Source organism: Apteryx rowi, unplaced genomic scaffold (genome assembly GCF_003343035.1).
Source record: "Apteryx rowi isolate R43461 unplaced genomic scaffold, aptRow1 scaffold_18, whole genome shotgun sequence".
Taxonomy (NCBI): domain Eukaryota; kingdom Metazoa; phylum Chordata; class Aves; order Apterygiformes; family Apterygidae; genus Apteryx; species Apteryx rowi.
In genome coordinates this window covers 1,086,457-1,113,991 of record NW_020448085.1, presented here as the reverse complement: position 1 = coordinate 1,113,991, position 27,535 = coordinate 1,086,457, and the positions used below count along the sequence as shown (strand labels likewise).

General features: G+C 38.0%; 1 protein-coding gene across 1 annotated transcript in view; it reads left to right on the top strand.

Moving 5' to 3' along the window:
* Positions 1–27,535, top strand: part of RANBP17 (RAN binding protein 17) — a 164,836-nt gene that overhangs the window by 62,037 nt on the left and 75,264 nt on the right. Inside the window, exon 14 of the mRNA XM_026061315.1 lies at positions 23,321–23,394. Within this exon, the coding sequence (XP_025917100.1) occupies positions 23,321–23,394 (74 nt within the window). The remainder of the gene's footprint in view (positions 1–23,320; positions 23,395–27,535) is intronic.

Genomic DNA, 27,535 nt, shown 5'->3' with positions numbered 1-27,535 from the left:
GATTGACACGCTATTGTTGATCCCTGGATTTAATAGAATAAAGACTGAAGCCAAGGGTATCGGAAAGGACCAACAGAGTAATACATTTTCTGAATTACGGAGTGACGCAGTTGTAAGCTGTGACGTTGACAGTTAAACCGACGGAGTGACTGTTAATGCTTGTTACAGGGCCGTTGGCGGCCCCGTCGTTTGTCAGCGAGCCGCTCTAACACACGCAGTACATCTTCATTAAAGAGGCGGGCAGCAGGCAGGCTCGTGTTTCCGGATGAGCTGTGGCCAGGCCATAATTAACCTTTTGAACCGGGATTTGTAACAGAATGTGAAATCAGCTTAGGTTATCAATTACAGTCACGCTCAATTGATAGTTGCCCAAAGAGGGTTTCTTGCAAAGAGCTAGAGATTATAATTTACTCATTTCCGCGGAAAGTAGCAAAAGTACTTGTGAGTCATTAAATAATAAATATAAGTAATATGTAATTCATTGCTTTAATACCACCTTGCTTTGGTGCGTTACACACACAAGGTCACAGGCAGTACTGTGTGTCAGGGCAACGTGTGTGTCGTTAACAAGACTCGCAAGCATGTTTGCTGTTAAGAAACCTGAATTAGGGAATGCTTTATATAAAGAAATCCACTAATTTTTTTACATGGGAGAATTGTATCTATGTTTGGAGATTTAACATGCAGGTTTTGTTTCATATTGCAAGTGCTTAACTCTTCCGCCTGTGGAAAACTAGTTTACGTACTTTGGGGACTTCAGGGTCTGTATATTTGTTGTAGCATTTAAACAAAACATTGACTTGAAAAACAGTATTTGAGATTATGATCCTTCGAGTCTATTAATTATCCTGAGATAGATTGAATTTATATATTCATTCTATTATTACTCACTGACAAGGCTCTATAGCTACTTATGTCATATCCGAGGTTATCTAACAAATTAAGTGCAAGCAAATGATATTACTGCTTGATTTATTTTTTGTTGTTAAGCAATAATGTGTGAATATACATAGTATTTTTAATTTAACTTTTTACATTTGTTTTCCCTACAAGATACTTTATTCATCATAAAAATGAATGAGACTATCAGTCAAGGACTGACCACTTTTTCTGAGCTTGATTGCTGCTGTCACCAGTGTTTTACAGATCTGGAAGGATTTCCCTTTAAAAATAGTTTTTCATTATTATTTTATGAATATAGACAGTAATTTCTCTGTCCACCCCTGCAATATCTTATGATAGAGGAAAAAAATCCTATTACATGTCTATAATATATAGAAGATTCTTAGCATGCACTACAATAATTCTTATTCACTCTTTTCTCTTGTTACTACTCAAAATTTGATTTTAAAACCCACTTAAACAAATAAACACAGAATTACCAGAATATGTCATCTTTGAAAGGCAATAAATGTTCATTCCTTGGGAAGACTTGTAACAGCTCTGAGTCTTTCACATGTTACTGTCTTTACCTACGAATAATGCTCATATGCCATGCATGAGCAATCTTTTTTTTAAACTTTGCTTAATCTTTTTCCTTACTCCATTTTCGTTAAGTATGGATTTGTAACTGGTTAAAAGATAATTGATTCTTATTTTTAATTAAGGCTTTCCATCAGCAAACAGGGTAAGAGGCCTTCAGGAGACAATTTCTCCTCACAACTAAAGAGACTTGTAAACTTTTTTTTTTTTTTTTACAAGTCCACGTTTTGAATGCACTTTATTTAAAAATTAGTATGACTCCTGTGTGACAGTAGTGCATCCATGATGCGTGAATTCAAAATGTTACATTTCATTCTGTATTTCTTTCTTCTCTTCAGATTTGAAAAAGAATAGCTGTATGTAATTCTCTCTAGAGAAGTTATTGATTTCTACCTAAAATGTAAGAAAAAAAACACTTGAAAAGTAAAATTCAAGTAACATAAGTTTTGAATTAAAAGAATAGAAAATGATTTAATTTTGTTTTCAATCGGAATTTAATGATGTAGGGATTTTTTCCATACTCTGTTACCTCCACAAAAGTTCACTGCTGTCTTTCAGGCTGGTCTTTCCGACTTCAGTTCCTTCCTCTTTGTCCTCTACAGGAACGTATACAGAAGTTTGCATCATAATAGAAGGGATGTATTGGGAATAAGGAGATAGTGGAAAATTCAGGGTTTCTTTTAAAGCAATCACATTGGGCTGTGGCTACATGATTTATCTTTTACAACTGTTGTTTTTAAAGTCAGTGAAGGGAAATCAGTACTTCTTAGTTTAGATTTTGTATGTCCAGCAAAAATTCTTGAGGGCTATATGCAAGTATTCACAGAAAATTACCATCACCCACCACTTTGGGTGCACAAAGTGTCACCCAAATTCAATTCTAAATCTTTGAAACCAATTTAAAAAATTTCTTACAACTCAGAAGCATCGCATTCCCCTCTCCATCATTCTTTTCCCTCTCCTTGTTTTTTGGGATAAGCCTGGCCAAATGAATGACTTATTATCTTTTACTAAATAGATTACTAAGAGTTGCTTGAATAATAATTTAAGATGCAGTGTTAAAATAACTGTAACCTCTGTCAAACTCATCTGCACTTAGCTGATATCTCCATAATACAAACATAAACTTTCCAATTTCTTTTTTTAGCCTGCGTCGGCACTATATCAAAACCTTGGATGAATGGGATTCTTTAATGTGCTGCTTATTTCTCTTGTTTCCATATCTTAATTAGGAAAGGGGAAGAGTGTTCCCCACGAGTATAAATTTATAAAATACAAATCAGCCTTCCATATCTGAACAGTATTGTCTGTATTACAATTCTGCTACATTTAAGGTACATGAATTGAAAAGCCCGTCAGCCTAATTTTTGGAAGCATTGAGCATTATTAATGCTGTAGAAATCAGTAGGAATTTAACACATCTGCAGATCAGATCATCTAATAATAGGATCTTGTCTCTCGTTTTTGGGAACCTAAAGTTTCTTTACATCATTTCAAGCTCTTAAAGTTCACTTCTTCCCTCATTCTGAGGGTGATTTATGGTTGCTGTGTTATAGATCAAATAGTTTCATCTTTCAAACTTGCTGCACCTTCTCTAGCATTTCTATCACTTATGGCTTTGGTTCTCAAAATAAAGGCGAGATAAGATGAATGTGTATCAATATAAGAACTCTCAATTGGACCCACCCACAGGTATCCAAAACTTTCCAGTTCTCAAAGTTTAATGAATGCTTATTGTGCTCAGCAAGCAAATCTGAAAGGTCAAATGAAAAACAGAAATGTTATTTCACTCCTTTTTACTGATTTTTATCACTATGCCACAGCTGGTGTGAAAGAAAACTTTGTGCTCAAAAATTCGTGAGTGATACTGTGGTTTTGTGTTGTATGAGCAATCCGAAGCAAACTTTTCTCACAAGGAGCTTCGCTGGTCTTAGGGCCACAGTGGCATAATCTGTGCTTACAAAGTGTTTTTACCACTGATTAAAAGAAAAAAACAAACCTTAAACTCAAACATCTATACTATGAATTAGAATTTCTTCAACCCTTGTAATTCAGTGCTGTCAGGAGACTTTATCCAGGATTCTGGTGGGTTTGACTATGCTGAGAGCTGTGCAAACAGCTATTGAACGATGGTCCCTACCACCCAACTGTTTATGCTTGGCAAATGTGAGGGAAGACGGGTTTGTGCAGATTCGTTCAGGAGTGCTCTGAAGCTACGTGTTTTGCTGATTTATGTGCTCCTCCACAATGGAGTTTTCAATCCTGGGTCATAATTTTGAAGCAATGTGAAGCCATATACTTCATAGTGCAGTTAAAATAGTTGTGCTCTGTCGCAGCAGGTAGAAGTAGAAAAATCATGAAAGGCAGTGCTGTGGTTGTAAATTGTCCCCTCCTAGTAGTACAGCTGACTTCAGGGGCAAATTTTAATTAGAGGAGCCCAAACTTAGTACACTGTAAACAAAACTTAGTATAAACCTAAGTAATATTTTTGAGGGTTCAGTTAGTTCCAGAAAGAACAGATAAAATGCAGACTGAGTGTGCAAGTTCCTCTATTCACAAGTTCTACTTTCTGTTGGTTTTAATGTTACATATAAGTCCTCAAAAGCTGCGCAGAGCTTAAAAATTCTTCCACTCTGCTTCCACTGCTATCAAAGGTGGCAGATATTAGGTGTAAGATGACCGTAAGTTCTCTGATTTTTTGCCCTCTGTTCCTGTATCCCACAACTAGTGTCAGAGGTTACAAAGGCATGATTTAGTGCCGTGCTCGCCATGCTTTCCATGCCAAATAGTCAGCCTGCCAGTGAGGGAAGTCATCTCTCGTACTCTGCAACAGAGGCTATAAATACGTTATACCTGCCTGTGTCTCTTGGAGTAAAAAGGGCAGGTCTTAAAGCATGTTTTAACCTGCATATGGTCAGGTATCAATAGCCCAAGGTACTGTTCATCTTCTCTTTTCCGGTTTGGTCTGTTTTAGGGGGTTCTTTGGCTGTCCCTATCCCAGATGATGGCTTCAGCAGACATTTTGGATAATGAGAGTTATGCATGTTCTTAATCGTCTTGCTGAATCTTAGACTTATGTATTAGTAAGCCAGCATTAAATGTTATGAATAGAAATAACAGTGGCAGAAATAAATGCATACCTTTACATTTCATGGTTTCATCCTTTCATTATATTTCCAGTGCGTGTAGTGGAGGAAAAATTTGCAAATTAACGGGCTTGCTGTTTCCTATATTCAGATAGTTGATACACATGGAGAACACATGCAGGCAGAAGTAGCATTCCTGTATGCTTAGTTGCTCAATTTTAGCTGTTGTGAATTTGTTTCCTAACTTGTATATTTTTTAAAAGGTTTCAAGATCCAAGTATATGCAAATAGTCATTTTAATTTAAAAGAAGTGGCTGTATAACAGGAGAATGTTCCTCCATTGCGGCTTGATGTTTTCAAATTGTTGTAAGCCGAAGTCAAGAATCCGTACTAAGGTATTTTAGTCCATTATTGCGAAATTGAGTCTAATGGCAAAGTTTGTGGGTAGATACTGTATGCTTTAGTAGGTCGGCTTCTGTATAAAAGGGTTCTCGTTCTGTTTGGAAAGATACTGCAAGCAGATATATGTTATGGTCTTATATGAGGGTGACTGTTTCTTTCCTCTCTGTACTGAATTGTGCTGAGAAACATGTATAAGAAAGCTGTGATAATGAGCAGTACAGTAGAGAGAGGTGATTTATGATACCTGTTCCTGACAGCTATAGTGCTGAGATTCCCAGGGTATCTGATCACTGCATTAGCATGCTGACAGCTCAGCATTTAGGACATTATGGTAATTTATCCTGCATATGCTGTCACCTGCACTGTCAGAGTTTCTTTTTAATGATGGTATAACTATTTTGTTTGTTTGTACTGCATTCTTTTCATTTGGCTAATGCCTTCTCATTAGATTGCACCTAGTAAATGAGAGTAATTAAGTGTTTCCTATAGCTCAGATGCAATGATTAAGTTGCAGAGTTGATGCTGATTATGTTTTGTCATTTATCTCTATTAATCTGAGAATAATCCAGATGATGAACACATGTAATTTTTTTGCTAATGTTCAATAGATGAAATTTATAGCTTCTCAATGGAGCCAAACAGTAAGTGTGTGTTTATATATAAATAGTAAGTTATTGTACTTGTATCTCTGTTAAATAAACATAGAATTATCTGCACAACTAAGGAAAAACAAAACATCTACTGAATATAGAGGTTTTTGCCTTTTAAAATGTGTTTTTATATTGGAAACTCCATAATTTACAATTGAGTGTTTCTTTTTATTCTGCTTTCTCAAGTACCTACAGAAAATCCTGTAGAGATATCTTTGAGGTTTTAGCTACAATTGTTGTCTATATTTGTTCAATTCTAGAATACAAAACTCACCTCTAATAGCAGAATGTGGTTTTAGTGTAAACACAGTGTAGACAGAGATTGAAGAAAAAACTCTTGAGCTTATTTCCACATACAGAGTTCCAATAAAAAAAAGTTAATGCAAATAATGATGGGTAACACTAAATTTCAGGAGTGCCCTGAGTTGTACGATCATGTTCCTTAGTTTCCCTGGCTCTGTAAACTTCCTAGCACATTACACTATTTTTTCTAAATATATAATTCAGTGTAAGTAGTTAATATAGCCCCATAATTGGTTGCTTCTTATGTATCCAAGTCTGGTTGGTTTCAAAAGTAGCAACTTTTGTGTGTCCCCAATTACTGAACTTGTTTTTAAAAATGTTGAACTTTCAGTTGTAATTCATGGTGAAGGAAAGACCTACATGGTTTGGTTTGGTGTGCTAAATATAATGATATAGTTAAGTAAATAAGAAAGGAACAATTTTTTTAACATGTACGCACTGCATGATATTACTGCCTAATGTAAGAATGTTGTCTTTATTATCTGAAACCTTGTTATGTTTTGACAACTTTCATTTAATAATCTGGAGTTGCTGACAGGGGCTCTTGGTTTCAAGCTTTGTTGGGTTTTGTATTTTAAAGTAGGATTTTTTTTTTTTCCCAAACACATGATTAAATTTAGATCGGAACAGTACCTCTGATTAGGACAACTGTGTCGTCTATGTTGTTTCTGATTGAAATAATTACTGACCTTTTCTGGGGGTATATTTCAGAGTCACCTACAGTTGAAAGGTTGTGCTGTGTGGTTTTGTTTTTTTTTCCCTCTCCTGTTTGGTTACTTAAGCTGATGAACCAGACCCCAAATTGCACTCGGTCTAATTCACGTCCTACCCACGCTCCAAGGTGCTGCCTAACCATCACCATCGCATTTCAGACCTAACCGTTTTTGATACTGCAGAGCTAAACCCCCAAGAGTTGTTTTCTGCCCAGAATGACTCTTCTGGATAGTATGGCGACTGGTCAGTAAAGTCATTCAAATCCGTCATTTGTCCTGGTTTGGAGGTGCCGCCCCCCTCGGCAGCCAAAGCGGGGACGCGCTGGCTGTGCAGCTAGAGGGAGCACGTGGCCATCGGCGGACAGCTAGAATGAGCTGGGCAGAGAAAACCGTGATGAGATTGAGCGTAGTTACAAAGACGTCTAAAAATGTGCTGGGGCGTGAGAGGTAGGGGAATGGTGAGGGGGTCTGAGCTGCGCAGTCCAGCATTGGTCCAGAAATTTAACTTTTTTTCAGTCTACGCATATTTATTAGAAAGACTCACTCAGTTTTTCAAATATGACCTGTGGTTAAACACACAATTACTCAAGCATTCAATTTTCATCATTTTTATATATAGAAATCTGTTATAAAGCTGAAGAGATCGCTAGCTTGAAATACATGTTAATCAGATCAAATTGTTGGTCATCAGCAATTGTTTTTCTTCCTATGAGCAGAAGTTTAAGTGCATCTGCCGCCTTTATGGAGAAGCAAATACCCTGCTCTGTTTATGTGGGTCAGTTCTAGAGGAGCTGCTTAAAATCCCGTGTACTGAATCCTGTTATCTTTTCTCCTGGGTGGCTCAGGGAAGCAGTTGAAGCAGCCAGTGATGGCTGCTGGGCTTTCATTTCTTTGTGACTGGTAAATGAAACACATGCAGCCTCACCAAACTACATGACTAATGACAACCTCCAGTGGCTCCTGCAATCAAAGATTAATTTGCTTTATCAAGTTTAAAGAATAGTAGGCGATAAATCATGTCAAAAAGAAATAATCAGTGGCAGGCTGATGTTCTTTTGCACAGTGGAGGACAGGTGCAATAGAGGATTCATCTGCCATAGACCGTTAATTTTGTTCTCACACTGTTGTGTTAATCTTAATTTTTATTTAGTTGATTTTTGAGTCAGACAGAATGCATTGTCAAGATCAACTAATATTTTTGTCTAAAATGTATTTAGCTCTAAAATTAAATAGTTGTTTAGACTGTCTCACTTGGCATCAAAATATTTTCAGCTTAATTCCTTTAATAATTGATAGACAGATTTCAGTCCCTTTTTTGATGTCATCTTGGAGGACACTTTAATGTAGACAGGTTTAAAAATGTGCTGCACATATCTGTGAATGATAATAGTAATTTTGTTTTCTTCCTGTTGACTCCTGTTTAGCTAGATCTCCTCTCTTATTCAGTCTGTGCGAGAAGTATAATGTTAGTCTTAAAGCTCCTGTACTGCTGCAGTTGTTCTGGGTGTTAAATATATACTAAGAGCCTCTTAAGTGGAAAACTAATGATGCTGGGCAGTTAAGGCCTGAAACCGTGGTACTTTATACCATCTACTGTTATTACAAAGGTGGGCAGTTAATATCACAGCACAGGAAAAGATCAACATGTTGCAGGGTGGAGTTCCTAATGGTTCTCACTTAATGAAGTGGTTCAGAGTCAGCAGCTCTATCTCCTTTGTAGTCAGCGAATAGAATCGTTCCAGTAAAAGCTAGATTAAAAAAAAAAAAAAAAAACAAGATTAAGTCACCATTAAACGTGTAAGGCTATCTATAGTATTTCATTACAATATTACATTGTGTAGCATGGCACTGACTCTAACCTACATTTAATGACGATCTGTGTTCTACTGAAAGAAGAGATTGCAATTTGTTTTGTACAGAAAATATAGATAGCTTCTGCTAACTTAACACTTTGACTACACAATTGATTGCTGACCATTTTCGGTCTATGTTTTTAGTTTAAACCTTGGTCCAGTAGTGCATTTGGCAGCAAGTTTTCTTCTTTGCTTAGAAGAATTCTGGCAAAGGAATAATGCAGATTCTGTAAGCTTCAGTAATGCATAGAAGTGATGGGATATATTTATAATAATATGTGAGCCCTCTAGTGGCATTTTCTGTGATCTAAGTTTAGATAGCTACTAGGAGGTGTACAGCAGTGAATGTGTTTAGATAGGAGATCTAACAGGAAAATAGAATTACTGCCTGTGAAAGAGTCTAAAGAAACAACGAGCCTGCCAGCTCAGTACAGGGATGGCAGGAAACCAGGCTTCTGTTGCAGCTCTCAGGACAATTGCCAGAGTCGCACTGAATGTTTCCATACCTGTTGGAGTTGCATTTTCCAAAAGGAAAAATTGCAAAACTTTTAACCAGCTCCAGTAGCTAGGTCTTGTCTTGGCAGCAAACAGGCTTATTGGGATCTATCCGTCCCCATTTGATTACATCAAGTTTAGATTAAAAGATGCAATGCTTCCCATGCGGTCATTGAAAGTTATATTGTATAAAGATTAAAGGATTTAAAAAAAACTTGTCATATAATTAAAAGAGGATTTTTTGCACATAGTCTGTGTTTAGAAAAAAATAGATTTTAAGTAAGCTATTAGCAAGTTAACGTAACTTCTGGGTGTACATAGGCTACAGGCAGTCTTCTTAAATGTGGCTTCATTAGAATGTCAGCGTTAACTGCCTTCCTACCTTCCCTTATACCGAATTTGTACGCCATTATTCCGTTGCTTGTAAAGACTCAGTAGTATGAGGGAGACGGGTTGTGTGTGATGTTGTATTAATACGTCTGTCTTTCAACCAGTGCTGTTTGAAGACCTGCTTTCTGGCTTGGGCTTTGGCACTCAGAAGATTCAGTGCGATGCCGATCCCTCAGTCCTGCTGTGCACTGAGGCAGCAGCGCTGGAAGAATTAAAGCAGGGACAAAGGGGAGTCCTGAAAGCACAGCTATGTGCAAACTGCGTAACTGGGCTCCCCCTCCTTTCATCTGATTTCATTTTATTCTTAGTAGCGCTGATTCCTGAAACGATACAGCGATACTCCTTCAGTTCCTTTGTGCTGTTCTGGTGATGCTAGGAAGCTGAAAATGCAGGTCAGCCCGCCGATAAACTCCTTCTACTTGATATGCTTGTGAAGCTGCATTTAAAAGTGGGGGGAAAAAAGGAAAAAATTATTGTTATTTGTGTATATCTTCTGTCACTAAAGAAATCCATATTGACATTTTTTCTGAATTTCTTCATTTTTAATGAAAAGGTTTAGCATGTAAGGTAGGGTTGAAGTCATTTTCAGAGCAAAAGCTTAAAACAATTAAATTTGAGTTAACATCAGTGATTTAAAGTTAAAATTTACAGAGAGTAAAATGCAACTACTTTAAAAGCAAGTATTATAGGAAAATACAGGGGTATCACAGAATGGTTGAGGTTGGAAGGGTCGTCAGGAGATTGCCTACTCCTGACTCTCTGCTCAAAACGGGGGCAACTGGGGCAGGTTGTCCAGGACAGTGTCCAGTTGAGTTTCGAATATCTCCAAGGATGGAGATTCCCAACCTGCCTGGGCAACCTGCTACAGTGCAGAATCACCCTCAGAGTAAAAAAGTTTTTTAATATATTTAAAAGAATTTTTTTCTCTTTTAATTTATGCCTATTGCGCCCTTGTCTTTTCACTGGATAACACTGAGAAGAGTCTGGCTCCGTCATCTTTATTCCCCCATCAGGTATTTATACACATGGATCAGAGCCCCTTGAGCCTTCTCTGCTCGAGGCTGAACAGGCCCAGCGCTCTTGGCCTCTCCTACGTCGGCTGCTCCAGTCCCTTAACCATCTCCACGGCCCTTCGCTGGACTCGCTCCGGTACGTCCATGTCTCTCTTGACCTGGGGAGCCCAGCCCCGGGCCCAGCACTCCCGATGTGTCTCACCAGGGCCGAGCGGAGGGAAGGATCGCCCCCCTCGACCTGCTGGCAGCGCTGTTCCTGACGCGGCCCAGGAGGCCGGTGGCCACCTGTGCCGCAGGGGCACATAGCTGGCTCGTGTGTGGTATGGTTTCATTCAAAAGGCATTCAAATGTTAAGAAGTGTCTATGAGGCCTTCTTAAATTACAGTGCAAAACTGAAGGAGAAGAAAAATGCTTAGAAGGAAATGTTTCTTAAAAAAACATAGTTCTCCCTTAGCTGAAATCATGGATACTATTATGCATCAGCTATAACAGTATGGCATGATACTACTGTTTCCTTAACTTGATATTACGTAACTTGGTATCTTTTTTCACTCTGGGATTTAGAGTGCAATGCAAACTCTGAATTTGAGTTCATAAGGCTGGAATTGAGTTTAATTATAGTTATCCCTGTGATGTTTTTACTCTGCTGTTACTCGTATGTAAGTCAAGTCCAGGCTCCTTTTCAATATAATGATGGCTCTAGGAATAGATTTGGGGGGCAAGAGGAGGAAGGAGGCTGTGTTTGTTTATTTTGGGCCAAGTTATCAATGAATGTTCCTTGCTTTCAGAGAGCAAGAGATTCAGGCTCTTTTAGAACAGAGCAGTCTAGGCAAGGTATTTAAAAAACTAAAAACAAAAACCTTCACTTTTATTTTTAATCTGTACTTCTGTAACTAAAATGGCAGAATTAAGACATTTTATAAATGTTTTTGAATAATTCTTGTGAATATATCCCATCGTACAAGCATTTCACCCTGGAAAATTTTTCTGGCTGTCTTCAAGTTGGTAACAGATGAGTGAAAATACTTAATAAATAATAGTATAGAAACTCTTCTTGTTTCTACATATTTTACCAAAAGTGCTGAATATGGATTTGGGTGAGAGAAAGAGGAGAAATATTTTCTGAACATTACTGAAATATTTTGTGGTGACTTGGTGGAACGCCTTACAGCCAACCATGTTTTCTTTATTCAAAAATATTCTAAGGCTGTCAGAGCTCCCTTTCTTTCATACAGCAAAGTCAAGAGCTAAATCGCTATTGAAGTGTTGAATGTGCCTTTTTACAGTACCTAGAGTCTCTGTATGAACCACCTGGCTTCGTTAGTTTGTGTAATGTGTTTAAAAAAAATGGTAGGTTCTGACAATATTAATATTTAAAGCAGCCTGACTTGGTTTTGTACATGGAGTGTTTGAACTAGGCTTTTTTTTTTTCTTATGAAGACCTGTGTTTCAGTTAAAGCAGAAATGCAAATAAACAGTTTCTGCAGAATACCTAGCTCAGGGTTGTGTTCGACTCAGTCAGTGTCTTGTGTACAGGTATGGCAGTTTTCATACACGATTGGGTTAAAAGAAGGGAGAGCGCCTGTCTCATCTTCACGGACGTGACCAGTGAAAGAGCAACCATAGTACTGCTGCGTCAGTGGTAACAGCAGGTTGTCTTGTATATAAGCATTTTCTATATCCTCAAATCAAATTTGCAGAACTTGTAATTTTGGGGTTAGACTTTGTATTTAATGAGTTTTGTGGATCTTCCCAAAACTAGTTTTGTCAGACTACTCATAGCTCTTTCTGACATTACACTGGTGTGTTTATAGAGCAAAAGAAAATAGATAGTAATGTTGTCCTGGTATAGATCTGTTTCACATACTGGGATCTATTTTTAAAGTATTCTTCTGAGAGTTAAATGCACATTTATTAAACATGATAGGAAGGCAGAGAGTTGTCTGTCTTCTGCCACTTGCAAGTCTTCTGGAGCATGGAGAAAAAACATTATTTCAGGTATCTGTTCCACATAGGTTTTATCTGTATCTTCTTTGTTGGAACACTCTGTAGTTGGCATCAATTTGGATCAAAAGAGCTGCAGTCGGGAAGGCCACGAGGAAGGCTCCATATTATTTCTCCAGAGCATTCTCACTGCTGACGAGTTGTTTCTTGAGGCATGTAGCTCTATTGAGAAAGAAGTCTTCCGGGAGCAAAAGTTTTATTTCTGAAACAGGGTTTTTTACACTAATTTAAGTATTAAATGATTTGTATTGGTATTAAGCACAAAATAACAAAGTTTATCACAAGATATTTAGAAAATCTTAGGTAAGGTGATTTTAAACCAAATTTTATTTATCATTGTAGACTTTGTCTTTAATATTAAAATAATATGCACAAGAACTGATTTCTTTAGTAGCATTAATATAATAGTACATCTTTGCGTGCACTCTCAATGGTACAAGTACGTTCCAGGTTATCCATTTGCTTAATAACCGATTTCATTCTAATTTGCTGAATATTGATAACATTTAGGCTATCATTAATTTTGCTTTTTAGATAATCATCTAAATGTATGTGCTGTTACAGCTAAAAATTAATTTTGCAATATGCCTTCTTAAGATAAACATGAGTCAGCACCTGCTAGCACACCTTACTAGATTTTTTTGCTTCTAAAGTGTTTCAGATTCTTCAATTATAGAGGAGTAGCTGTATTTGGCAGTGTTCTGTTAGGTATCATGTTCGCATAGATTTGATTATCTTGTTTGCTTAAGAGGTCTGCAAAACGTACCAAAATATTGCTGTGTATATTATTAAGGGCCATTACTATCAGTCATGCTGTAAAATGATTACATTACATGAAGAACTGCGTGCAGAATGTGGACGATCTGGCCACACTTCCAAATAGCGCAGGACCTGAACAAGTGAGACTTAGTGTTGCCTTCTTGAGTTACTCTGTAATGTGGTCTTTACTGTGTTCGCTCTTGATTGACTAAACCAGATGTTGGATGCGGTGGCCTTTTTCAATTTGTTCTGTATTTTTCCCTCTTTGCCTGAGTCTATGGTTCTCCAACCAGAGCCAGGAAAGTGTAGGCTGTGTGCTTATCTATGCAGGGCTGAGGGTGTCACCCTTTGCTTCAGAAGCCTTGAACACAGAGGCCGAAGTCTGAAACTTCCCATGTATTACTGAAAATAATTATTGATCAAGACTCTTGACTAATTTTGACTGAGCAGTTTTATTAGTTTTATGTTATTTTGGAAACTTTTACATAAATACTCATGTAACTGTATTTAAGTTCCCTGCTAGTGATCCAGAGTTGGATGTATTTTTACACTTATCTGTACTGTATGCTCATGTCTGGAATTCCTTCACTTACAGTGCATTTACAGTCCAATTTTGGGTACATTTATATTCACTTAATTTTAACACAAGCTTGATATTTACTACTTTCTCTTCAAAATCCACCTCTCAAATACCTTCTGTGCTCATAGTTCAGACCATGTCCCTCCTTTCCCCTAAGCTTGCTCTTCTTTTTCAGTGCCCTGTGTTTCAGCTTAAAAATTCTTGAGTGAAATCAAGAGTAGTTGAATTCACTATCTGGGTGCCACTCTTTATTTTTGTATTTAAATATCTCTGTAACTTCTCTTGAAGCAACTTGTTATTTCTAAGAGTCCTGTTAAATTCCCTCTCCACTCTTTGAAGTGTTTTCTGGGAATCCTGTTATGCAAAGGATACCTCCTGGTTTAGATGTATCAGGCTTCATTCGCTCTTTATTCTGTACCATCTTAAAATTGCCCCTATATTTAATCCTCACAAGTAGATAAGCTAATCTGAGTCAGGCAACCGCAGGCTTTGCTTTGGCTGCTTGGTTGGTTAAACCTCCTTTTTGTCTACTTTAAATAATGAATGTCTTTGCCTTGATATACTTAAGCGCTGTTTTCATGTGCAAAATATAAGAAAATAGGTATTGCTATAGTAAACCTTCAGTTAACATAGGGAAAGGTGGCCCTAAGATTACAGGAGTAGAGAAGCGTCTGAAAACTATTTCCCCATCTCATTTTGCATCAAGCACTGCTCAGTGAGCCCGAAAGATCTGCCCCACAGCATCTCCATTCAAAATGATTGATAGTCATGGTGGTGGTGTGCTTGGTGAGGAGCTTAGAGTCACGCGGCAGTTTTACTAACATGTCATGGCTTGCTGTCTTCACAATGAATAGCAGGGTTTTAAATGCTGCATGTTTTTATTTATTAGTGGGGAGTTATGGCTTGTTTTCATGCTCAATTAACTGAGATTTTGGAACTACAGCAGTGAGGAAAAGTTGTGTGAGCAAAGCAATACCAAAGCCACAAATGTTACAAAAATAACAGTAAGTGAAGGAAATTTATATTAGGACTATACATCTTAAATTTAGATGCATGATGATATAGAGACAATTAAAAAGAATGTAATGCTTAGGCTAATGATTTATGAGACAATCAAATTGGAAGGAACGAATGTATGAAAATAGTTCAGCACATCAGCCTAAAAATAATACGGTACAGTAGTAAAAGACAATGAAATGCACCTCAGCATTTTGTGCAGATTAGCTGTAATTGCTAGGCCAGCTGCAGTAAGAAAAAATATTTAAGAACAGTGTAATGAGTTTAATAGATGCATATGTATCTTAAGCATTTCTTGGAGAGATGCATGATCAAATAAGACTGCAGGCTTTCTTCCCCCCCCCCCCCCCAAAAAATTCTGTTTTAACCAAAAACCATTTTGCCAAACCTTGGTTGTTTGTTTAAAAATACAAATCCTGTTTTTTGTGTTAGGTGATGGAAAATTATTGTTTTGTATTGCAGTAATATATTGCAGTTATTATTGAAAACCTTATGGAATGTTTAGGCTTAAGAGTAAATGATTTTTATCATGCAAAAATCGAAAAATTGGTGATCTCTTTTTCCTCAAGGTAGTGTGAAGGGCATACTTAAAAATACGTTTTATTTAAAATACTTTGCATCTGAACTGCTAAGTCCCATTTTCTGTTAGATTTTATGTTTATTTATATAGATCTGTAGGAAAGCCTTAAAGTTACCTTTTGTTTAGTCTTAAATGTAGCCCCAGTTTCATGCTTGACTGTTTAATAAAAGGTCAGATTTTACTTATGTGGTTAAATAGAACATAAATATAGACATTTCACATGATGTACCATGTAAATGTAAGCCTTTGTAGTTACAAGTTTTTGTAGCTGGAGAATTGTTTTAAAAGGCATGTAATTTATTAGCTATCAGTATCTGCTTTATTGCCTTGCCGCGCTGCAGTAATAAATAAAAGAAAGTGAGCTGATTTTACAAATGGCACACAAGGTGCACATTTTGTGAAAAAAGTCTTTTTTTAAAGAATTGGCATTAAATCCTTTTTTTGTGATGACAAAGAGGCTAAGAGTGCAAACTGTATTTTCTGTTTATCGAAAACAGAGTCTCTTTTTCTCGAGGGCATTTTTTCCTATGATCATCAAGGGATTTCAAAAGCAATAAAGTGTGGAATCATTGTTCGACTTGAACAGTATTAAAACTTAGGTTTTAATTTCAGTGAAGTAATAAGATTTGAACCTGTCTCACATTACAGCACTGTAAGGCATTTAGCAATTGTATTTTAAAGGAGGTTTTTAAAATGCAGCTCACTTGTAAGCTAACTGTCTGTCTAGTAATTAATAGTTTCTCTTCAGCAGAGGCTGTTGTGAATCATCCTAAGAAATCTCAGTTTTGTTAATAACAAATTATGATAATTGTAAGGATGTTAATTCCTAATTAGTTTAAACCTACAATCTTTTTTGCCCCTTTCTGAGATTGATTTTCAAATGAAGATAAAAAAGCGGAGATTAAGGGTTCCAGCATGATTTTTGCCTCAAAATTAAAAAGAAATGATTGCGGTTACATGTAAATTTCAAGAAACTTTATTCCCTGGTTAAGAGCACACTTTAGCTTCCTGCTAAGAACTGATGAAGTATCTAAGCTGTAAACATACTTTAAACCATTAAAGCTAATTACTTTTACAAAATTATGCATGCGAGGTAATTCTGCCGAGCGCTAATTCTTTTCTGCGCTCACGTGTCGGACGCTAGCACGCTGGCACTTACTTTACACTTCTTTGCCAAGGTATCTAGAGATTGGAAATGTAAATATTTCTCTGGGTTGTTCTTCATGTTGGCTGATGAGGCAGTAGTGACCATGGTAAATTGCATCTGGAAATAATCCTGGCTGATTTTGGAGGAGGGAAAGTTTATTCGAAGGCACCCGTTGGAGGCAGCTGCCCGTGTTTCGCATTTGAGTGGTGAGCTATGACCTTTCATGGTGATTTTGAACGGTAACTGCCTCCATTAGCCATAAGGTTTGTTTCCTTATTTTAGTAGATGGCCTAGACTGTAAATATTAGAGGATCTAAAATAAATCAACATATTATCCTAAGGATACAAAACGTAAGAGCTATTTGTGGTTAGGAACCTTTGACAGATAGTTTGGATGAGGCAGATGATTGCCCGCCTCTTGTATCTGGCTTCCATTGCTGTGCCTGCAGGCAGTTTAGTGTTATAGTTGTATATTGATGTCAGGGTTACTACTGAGTGGCTAGCAATGACAGATGTCTATAATTACAGGCAATGCTTCCAGTATTTCAGAAGAGCCAGCCTATGTTGAACAATTATCTTATTTCTGGCTTGCCAAAGAGGGTTGTTCAAATTGCTAGTATTAGCTGTGGTGGCTGTAACACCTCTCCTTATGCCGTGGGATAAATGTGCAAAAAGCTCTCTGATATACAACTCCAGTGCAAAGCCTCTTTTAAAATATGTGATGTTGCTAAATTTCATATGCTTAAGGCTTGAGGCTGAGAGGGGCTGAACACCTGCAGCTATGCTGAAGTCAGTAGAAAATGCAATGGGATAGTTTTAGAGATAGAAATTTTAGAAATATAAGGAGCAGCTATGATTTTTATTACTTGTTTTTAAGTGCTAAACTAATGTTGATGTTAAAGGATATTAAATGTTGAAGTTTATTGCACATAAGCATGCTGAGTGGGCCACTTATTTAGATACAATTAAGCAAGTGAGTAGAATTAAGCTGGACACTTTTAATAGTTGCACTGGCAGGTAAGAGTGGTGATTACTGCTGCTGAAGTACTTAGTGTGCTTGCTCTTTCAGAGTTTTCTGACTGGCATAAATCTCTTCTTGTATTGTAATCTGTACGGTACTGGCTCATTTCAATCATTAGAGGATTTTGCAGCAACATTTTGGTTTCTTGTTAAATACTGACTGCATATATGGCTTGAATCTCTGCAGTGCAGTGCAGTGCATTGCTCTGATTGTCTGATGGAAAACACAGAGCAGAACTGGGCTTTGAAAACCTAAAAATCTTCCAGGTGTTGTTCTAAAAGTAATAGCTGTTAATAGTATTTCTCAGTCTTCACTGTAGTATTTGTACTTTAACACCTGGAGGAAAGGAAAAGTGACAGTAGAATTAAAAATCTCTAAGAGAGCTTTGCAAAAATAATAGTCTAAGCAAGACAGTTAAAGCTAAGCACGTGATTAACAGTTGGCTACCTGAAGACCGAGCAGATAAACTAATGTTTTTCAGAGAATGTTTTTTATGCTGCATCAGTAATAACAGCAGTTAGTTCATAGCAAGTCTCCCGTAGTAAGTTCACCAGAATTGTAAATCTTTCTCTGAAGATTATCAGAAAATAGGGGAATCAGGAGAACGGAAGAAGTGAAGGAAAGCTGGAGAGAAAGTCATTGAAATAACAAGATCAATTGCCATTTAAGAAGAGGGTTATCGCTGGCGTTGCACTTGCTGGAGCGAGAGGTGGGGAGTTCATCACTGCAGCACCCCGGCCTCCTGCGAAATTCCCTCCTCCAGAGAGCTCGTGGGGCCGGGACCGGGCAGGAGAGGCCTGGCAAAGAGCCTTCGAGGGACCAGCTGATTGCTCAGACTAGCTGGACTGGTGATGACAGAACATTTCACCAGACTAGCAGGGAAATAGCCTCCATAATAACGACCCTGAGCCACACGGCATGCTTACCCTTTCCCCTGCAACGTTACACTTAGTTGCAGTAACAATCCCCTAATTATTAGCTTTCTGTAATTTTTAAACGTTATTTTATAGGTCTCTTTCCATTGAGGATGATTTCCTGCAGTATTTTGATTAAACTAGATTTGTAGGTGAAGCAGGAGATAGCATGTCATTGATATAGTTGGTGTACTTCCTCTAGGTGCTTGCAAACACAGGTAGCAAAGAATGGGAGACGAGCCAGCTGGTTTTGTACTGCAAAGCCCAACTTAATCTTCTCGTCAAGGATCCTGCCCTAAAGTATTTGAGGCACCACTTTATGGCCTATTTTGGATTTTTTCTTTTTTTTTTAATTTAGGGAGCTAAATGTATAACAACAGATTAACGTATTCTTTTGGCTTAGACTGTGAGGGAATTTTAAGATCTTACCTTTTTAAGGCAGCTGGTGAGGAATGGAGATTTTATGAATGACCCAGGTTTTCTGTTATGAACAGGATAGAAAAATTAAGGCTTTTTAAACCCTTAATTTGGCCCTGAAATAGAAGGGGATTGGTCTGGCACATTAATCCACTAGTTACAGGAATTGGTTCAGATTTTCAGAAGTTGCATAAGGGATTTGGAAGCTAAATTTCCGCTGTGTGTAATGAAACTTTACATGCGAAAATTCAAAATACCTGATTTTGGTTTCAAAATCAACGGAAATTACTAAATACCTCGTGGCGCTTGATTCCCAGAAGGAAACTCTTGATTGGTACGGCGTTTTAGTGGGTAATGGACGGAGGTGCTAGTTAGAGAGGTGGGTGGTAGGTGCAGAAGCTTCCTGCTGTAGCCCCTGCACTGAGTGGAGCTCCTGAAGCCACCGCGCAAGTATATTCCAGACCGGCTTCTCCAGCCTCTCTTGTAGCAGCTGTCCCCCCCTCAGCTTCTGTTGGTGTGGGATAAAGATGGTTAAGGTCTGATTTTGCCCTCAGTATTCATGACAAAATACTTTAATGTTATGTTCTCTGCAGCAAGGCCTGGAGAGCTTCAAGGAAGTTATAATATCTTAAACGTTTACGCTGTGCCTGCGGGTAATAACTTTCCTGTAATTTTCTGAAGATTCATTATCCCGACTCTTAATTCATTATAATAGCCCTTATGAAATATATAGAAATCAACATTTTCTTGTGTTTTCTTATTTGCACAGTGTGAGAGATTCATTGCTCTGTTTTAATTTGTTTCATGGGGTGCGTTTGAGTACATTCCATACAGTGCCGTTATTGAATTTCTGCGACTGTCATTATATAGCCATACAACCTTTAGGAACTCATATTCTGAGCTTCCCAGTTCTGTAATCTGCCTCACATTTAAGAATTGACATAATTAGCTTCTCCGGAGTTACAAAGATAGTACCAGAAAAAGAAGACCTCAAAAACCGGAGCAAAGTTAAACATGTCTAGGGCCAAAGAGTACAGGAGGTCAGGGAAATAAAGTTTTAATGCGATTATTGTATTATTTCTCTGTTTTCTTAAACTGTTTTTACATATGAGTGATTTGCTTCATAAAATGTTGCTTCCACAATTTTATTTTCTCTTTCTTCTGAATTGCAGCAGGCAGAGTTCAAATAGTTGGGAAGTTTAGTGGTGTGTAATTTGAATGCCTGAGGAATCTGTCAGATCACGGAAGCAGCACTGGCAGCTGAGCTCGCGAACCTGCTGCCTTCCTTAACTGTCCTGGTTCTGTGCGGGTAGCTTTGATGGTACCAATGGGGAGGGAGGAAAAAAAAAAGATCCAGGGTTCCTTCTTTTCTGTTGCTGTTGCACTTGCTTTAATATCTTTGAAATAGTTATTATTACTGACGGTGCTTTGCTTCTCTCTTCTTTCTCTTTGCTATCGTGACCACTGCTGTCACCCTTGAATATTGCAGTGTCACTTGCTTATGGCCTGAAATAATGCTATTAGTCAGAGCTTGCTTTAAGTACCTTGAGTATACGCTTGGACCGCTGAAGATCATCTAGTCTTGTTGACTAATATTACCACTTCTGCAGATTTTCACCGCCACTCATAACTGCTGTAGGAATGAGTCGGCGACGACGGTGATGTCGTGTTTGGTTGTTAGGAAGCTAACGTTTTATGGTGATGTCGCCCCGTGACCGCACGGTGTTGTGCGTTGGTGCAGGGTTTGTATTGGAAGCCGTAAATCCCACTGTGATAAGGATTTGGGAATAACTGTGTAAAGGTTTTACAAAAGTCTTAATCTGCTCGTTTCCTACGGAAAGTTAATGATTCAGCTCCTCTCTGGAAGGCTCCGGGGGAACTGAAACCGTGGCGCTGGGTGCGCTCGCTGCGGGGAGCAGGGGGCTCGGACGCGCGGTGCCTGCCTGCGCGCTTCCCCCGGGCTCAAGCCACCCGGAGGTCCGGTACCGCTTTGGCAGGCAGGGCTCGGGGAGGTGAACCCAACTTCGGATGAGATCACTTCCACAAGCCCTGCCACAGCCTTTTATGACCCTTTCAGCAGTATTTTTCTCCACCTTTTGAATGCATAGCCCAGTCTCTGTTGTTGAAGTGGTTTTCATTATTATACGTCCAAAATGCCGCCTCATTAATTTTTTATGGTGCTTAAAAGTCTAAGGGCATTTCGTTGTTATGGTTGGGGGGGTGCGCTTGCTCTTCTATTTTTATATACTGAGTGTGTGTTTTGGTTTTGATAATGATTTTGAAGAAGGTGTTCACATATCACATTTATTTTTGCTTACAATGTCACTTTACAAGAGGGGCAATAGTTTTTAATACAAGCGCCGGATTCATGCTGACTTAAAATGACCCTGTCACATGCGAGAACAAATCAGATTGTTGCTGTTAATGAGCTTTTCAATTTACTATTCAGTGGATCAGATAAGTGGATTTAAGAGGTAATGATCCCGCTTAGCACTCAAGCGTGGCTGTCAGATCCTGGTAGTTGTGGGAAATCCCCAGGGACAAAAGCGTTGACACAGTTCTTGATGGGATAATGGGAATCAAAGCTAATGGATGATAAAAGGAGTAGTAAGAGTTACAAGGATAATTGCGGATTAAAGCACTGCTCTTTGTCAACACTGGCTGCTGTTTTAGTATTTTATTTGTTAAACTCTGATGTGGCGAGAGCCTAGTTTGACAACAGAGCACGGGGCTGGTGCAACGTGCGCTCGCTCACATTCGCTCCCTTCCTCCCCCTGTTTTGCTGTTACAGAAAGGAAATATTTAAAAGTCAACCTGCATTTGCTGAAATTTTTACGCTCCTCACTATCTCTTTCCACTTGCCTCATATCAAATACAGAGATTTAAAAATTGCAGCTGGTACAGCATTTCCGCAGTGCACTATTTAGAAGTAAAATAGCAGAGAATGTTTTAAATATTTTAGTGTTATTGTAAATATGTTTAATTATTATAAATGATTACTTCTCATTTACAGTGTAAATATAATATTTTGCAAAGTTTGGATGATTGTATTATTATATATTACGAAATTTTTCATATTTTGGTTATTCTCTCACTATGGATTTTATCACAACATGTTACATTCACACAGTCATAAAAGGTGGTATTTTAGCTTAAATGTTAAGCAAGTTATCCTTGGGTGTGGTGCAAATTCTGGTTATAGTATTGACTTACTAATGCCTTTATTAAACTCTGATTTAAAACTAAAGTCTTTCAGCTATGAAAATACGATTTTTATCGACTTTGCCACAGATGGAATACTGCTGGTTTGGTTTTTAAACAAAGCCATGGGATTGCATCACTAGCCAAAAGGAAGCTGGTACAGCCGAGTTTAGATACTACTGTACAGTACTGAGTTATCTAAAGTTCATGGAAATTTGTGTGGAATATGTAATGTTTGTGAGCAAAATTGACAGCTAGATGGCACCAGGCTTTCACCACTGGGCAACTTAGGTTACGTGTGCTCTGATTTGTGCTCTCATTTCAGACCTTAGTGATACTTGGCTGTATCACATAATATGGAAGAATTACATATAACCCATAATATTTGCTTTGGTGTCACTGAAGGTTAAAATGACTGAAATGAAATGCACTGGCTGGTGGATCTGCATTTAGCCTGGTCTTAAGCAAGTAGCAGAGTTACTTTAACTCAGGATAAAGCGAGTTAACAGAGCATTGCAAAGAAATTTTGCAGTACAGCTCTCCCTTCTGTTCCTGAAACAAGTTGATTTTATCCAACTGCATGTGTTTATCCAAACTAAATGTTTGGCTGCTAAAGCTATCAGAAACTTTTATGAAGACTACACATTAAGTGGTAATTATATCCGACATGTCCTGGCTATTTGTTGCTGCATCATAACAGCATTTTGATCTGATAGGCAGGGTACAGGGAAAACTTGGCTAGTAATACATGCTTTGGATCGGAAATAAAGGAAGAAAGTTACAACAGCAAATTACTTGGCTGCTGAATGAGGGCAAAACAGAAAACTGAATACACGAAGAGTACTTAATTTACCAGATTTTATGATTGGCAGTGCAACAACTGGCAAATTAAAGTTAAAGGACAATGTTGAAACACATTCCACTGAGGACAGAGAGCAAGAAAAGAATATGTTTTTTCCAACCCTTTGCAACTTTTTATTAAAAACCATAATTTTTTAAAAAGAGACTGTTTTGCTCTCTGAACCACAAAGTGAGTTTAATATGGACTATTTACAGCTCCTTTATGTGAAGTAATGTATGCAAGGGTGAGTAAAAATCTGTCAGCCCCAAATTCATCAAATGCTGTCTTAGAGGATGGAAGTCATTTCTCACAAATACTTTGCTATGCTCTATGGGCAAGCATTTGTGCCTTTAGTCTTCTGCAAAATAGAATAGGGAAGGTTTTAGAATAAATGAAAATGTTGGTACTTGTAAATGTCTATAATGTGTTACTGTTGAAATGTTTATTTCCAGGTGTATGCCCGAATGTCAGAAGTCTTAGGAATAACAGATGACAACCATGTTCTAGAAACATTTATGACAAAAATGTGAGTTTGTGTTTGGGTTCTATTCTGTATGTATTTTGTTTTGTCTTTAATGCTTACACGAAATCCAAGTTTTATTTTATATTGTTAAGTTTGCCCTTAGCTAGAAATATGTTTTCTGTAAATTTGAAATATTTGAAGTTAGGGATAACCATTTCAAAAGTGCCCATATCTTATTTTCAGAAGTTACTGCGGGCTCCTAAACAAACGCTTGCAGCTGGACATAGACTCCACAGTGCCTGGCTCACTTCCGAGAGTGGCTTATGGGAGAATAGAGCTGTGATTTCACAGGCTGTTTCCAGTGACAGTCCTGGAATAAGCAGTTCTCATCCTTCTCTGACTTCTTATTCCTGCACCCTCAGATGCTAATAGAATTGGCTGTGAAGCTAGTTCATGATGGAGAACTGATCCAAGTTAAACTAACCTTTCTTTGTTTTGAAGAGTGGTTTTGGTTTGTTTTGGGGGTTTTCAAGAGAGTTAATTTTAGTTGTGATCAGTTCTCCTATCTGGTTCGTTACATGTTTCCGCAAACAGGTATCCTAACGCAACTGTAGGTGTAGCAGTAGTATGAAAATGAGGGAGCTGAGGTCAATGGGAACTGTGTAAGCCAACTAAGCTTCCAAGAGAAATGTCCTTGGAGCTACAAGCTGAATCACATAGAACGGGAATAGAGAGTACTTCCTGTCTTTGTAGTTTAGACTGGTAGGCCATATGGCTTTCTCCTCTTTTTGCACACAAAAAAAACATCAGGAAAAATAGCAAACCAAACTAGCATAACCTCTCTTCATCTTGATAACGCCTCTTTCCCATTATACCCACCCAAACACGTGTCAAAGCTGGATGGTGGCAAAGACAGCCTTTTTTGTTGTGAGCCTTTAATTTTCTAGAGGTCTGGCAGAATTTGCACTTTCAGAAATACGGATTCCTTTCAGAAATACGGATTCACAAAGAGAGGAGGCTTGTAAAGGACTCGGACTGAAGGAGGCAAGGGGCATTATGGTCATCTGTCTCCTCATCTCTGACACTTGCCAGAATAAGACTGTAGTATTTGGCATTTCAATACTTGGGTCTGTTTTCTTTGTTTCCTAAGAATCACCCTAGAAAATTATTCCAGAGAATACTGCAGCCCCTTCCCATGGGTGCCTGCAAAACTACCAGGTTTGAGATTTGATAGCTCCTGCTGAGTCGAAAAGGTTTCCTCTGAGTTTTACTCCTGAAGCAGAACAGCATGGTGCCTCTGAAAAATTACAAATATCCACTGAAAAAATCTGAGTCTTCAGGAGACACTGGGTTCTGCGGGTGCCTGGGGAAAGAGGAGCACAGGCAAGAGCATTATCTCTTTATTCTGCATCCTGTCATTAACTTCACTTCCTCTAAATCTGACTTACAAGACCTTGAAATACTTTCAGTAGACTTTGTCCTACCAGGGAAACATCTCTGCTGGCATTGCCAGGTTAACCGTGACCTGTTCACACAATATTAAACATAACTTGTCTTTTGCTACCATGACTACCAACCTTGAGAAGTCATAACAAACAAGACAAGGTCGTTCTCTAATATGACTTAACTTTTCTGGAGAAAACAAGGCATAAATGCTTTGCTTCCTCTAAACCAGAAGCCTAGTGTTATATCTTGCCTTAGGAAAAACAATCATAACCATCCGACCATGATATTTATCTGGAGCATGCTCTGCAGACAGGTAAATGGAGGGAGATGAATGGAAAAACATTGATGGATACTTGCTGTACAGTTTCTGCAAGCAGTCTCTGTCTTAGAATTAGACAGCTAGGCTTCGTTTTGTTGTTCCAAGGTTTGGTGAAACCTAAACAACTGAGGAAAAAAAGAGGGAAAGAGGGCTGTTGTATGGAGATCAGATGCATCAGTTTGCTTCCTTTTTTCCATCTGTTGCTACCATTGAGAGGAAATTTCTGTTGCCTTTGCTGATTGAGGAAATAACAGTATATCATTTAACAAGTTGTATGATGCTTACTGCATGTGTTTAGTTTGGATATGGCTGTATTTGCACAAGTACTGTAACTTAAAAATAAAACATAGTTAGCATTTTAATGTTACATGGAAGATTTTTAAAGAAAGCCAGATAAATAAGCAGAAAAGATCAGTGCTGGTTTTTAAATTACACTTTCCATTTTCTCTTTCCCCATGGTTTAATATATTTTTATAAAAGCATGCAGCATCTCTGTTTATGAATTGCTCATTGATTAGATGGAAGATAATGTTTGTGTTACAGACTGGATGTTACAACTTGAATTGGCAGGCAATGTCTTAAAGAGTTGGCTGTGAAACTGTTGTCTAAACGCTCGTGTTTGTCTCAATTAAAATAAACTAGCATCTCACTGGCGATAACATGCTGATTGGAAAATCTGGGTGTGAAACCGTAACGTACTGGTACATAATCCAAGAAATAGGGTCTGATGGGGCAATTCAGTCTGGAAGCATTTTGGTTGCTTTATAACTGAGACTAATCTTAGCACATTCATAACAGTAGTGGGCAGAATACGTGACTACTGTGAGACCAAGTCGCCTTTTTCTCCTGTGAATGCAATCAGTATTTTTGAACCACTCTGTTATTTTAGGAAGCCATTAGTCTACTGTTTTGGCTGGCCCTTCAGCTCCATTTTTTTCTGTGTTTAAGTAGGTGAAATTTGTCGTACGTTATTCCTTAAGATAAGGTTGAAAAGAAATGCTAGGGAATTTTCAGTGTGCACACCCTTGTTGAAATGGTGATATTCTCATATAGCTTCATATAGCTATGGCACAACAATACTTGAGATACTATGGTTTCCATTCTAAAATATGTTTGAAATTGCCTGGCTAATGGCAACTAGTCTTTTGTAGCAGAAAGTGATGGGAAAAATACCTTACTATAAACTGCCATTTACACTGTCGAATGATCAAAAGATAATATCGGGTAATTACTTTGCTATTAACGAAGATAATAAAGGTTGCATGGAGAAAAGATTTCATACTTGGTTAGAGGAGTAAACGCAGCAATTAAATTCGTAGTAGTCAAACAAGTTGTAGTCTAGCAGGACATATTAGTGAGTTTTCTGTTCCACCATTAGAGAACTTAACCTTTTTTTCTGTGATAGCTTACTGGTTGACACATGAAGTTTCTAATTTCCTGAAGTCTGATGTGAGTTCAGTAATGATTAGACAGGTAAATGACGTCTGTCTTGTCTTAGATTTTGAACACGTTGATTGAACACATTGTTAAGCTATCTTTCCCCAGATCTCTGTTTTCAGTAGCTCGTTTTCATGTATGTATCTTTAATCTGTTCTTTTGATTTCATTAGTAGCAGCTTTGCAGTAGAGGATTGGTCATCAGTATAAGTCAGTGAGTTTTTTCATTAATAGAAAACAATTTGAAATACTTGTCTCATGGCTACTGTTAGCTGCAGTAGCCACTGTTCAGCTTATGGATTAAAGGTTGTGTTAAATAGATATTCTTCAGAGTACATAAATACTTTCAGAACTGTCAGTGAAATAGGTGTCCTTTAGACCTTCTGACTATAGTTTAAAGCATTACTGTCACATAAGATCTTAGACCTTCTATCATTTTTCCATTGGAAGTTAATGAATGTATACTTTACTGAACTCCCGTTAAATCATTTTTGAAGGTATGGAGTTTTATGTAGTCAGAATATCCATTAATGGCTGTATTTTCATGATAGCCTTACCAGAGATTTTATAGAATAGTTCTTGTAGTCTCCACCATCTTTGCTTGCTTTGACCCTCATCTGAAAAGGTGAATGTGTGGGAGGAGGAATGTTGACTGATAAAACATCTGGTCTCAATTTTCTGGTATGCAAGACATCTCAAGTCGTCTTATCCGTGTTCAGCAAAACTCAGTTTTGTTTGTAGCAACAGTAGAGCAGGTTCAAGGAGGAAGAAGTTGGGAGGAGTTATACAAGGGTGAAGATAGGCAAGAGTGAGCGATGGGATTTTAAAGGAGCTAGGAGAACTCCAGATGGATGATGAGATTCTGGAGAAGGACTGTGATTTAGAATGTCTCCCTGTCTCCTCAGACTTTCTCCTAATGAGCCTGTTGCCCTGGAGTACTAGTTTTCTTCTGTCTGTACTGAGTTCTCTATCCTTGTTACCCCTGCTTCCTCCAAACACAGCC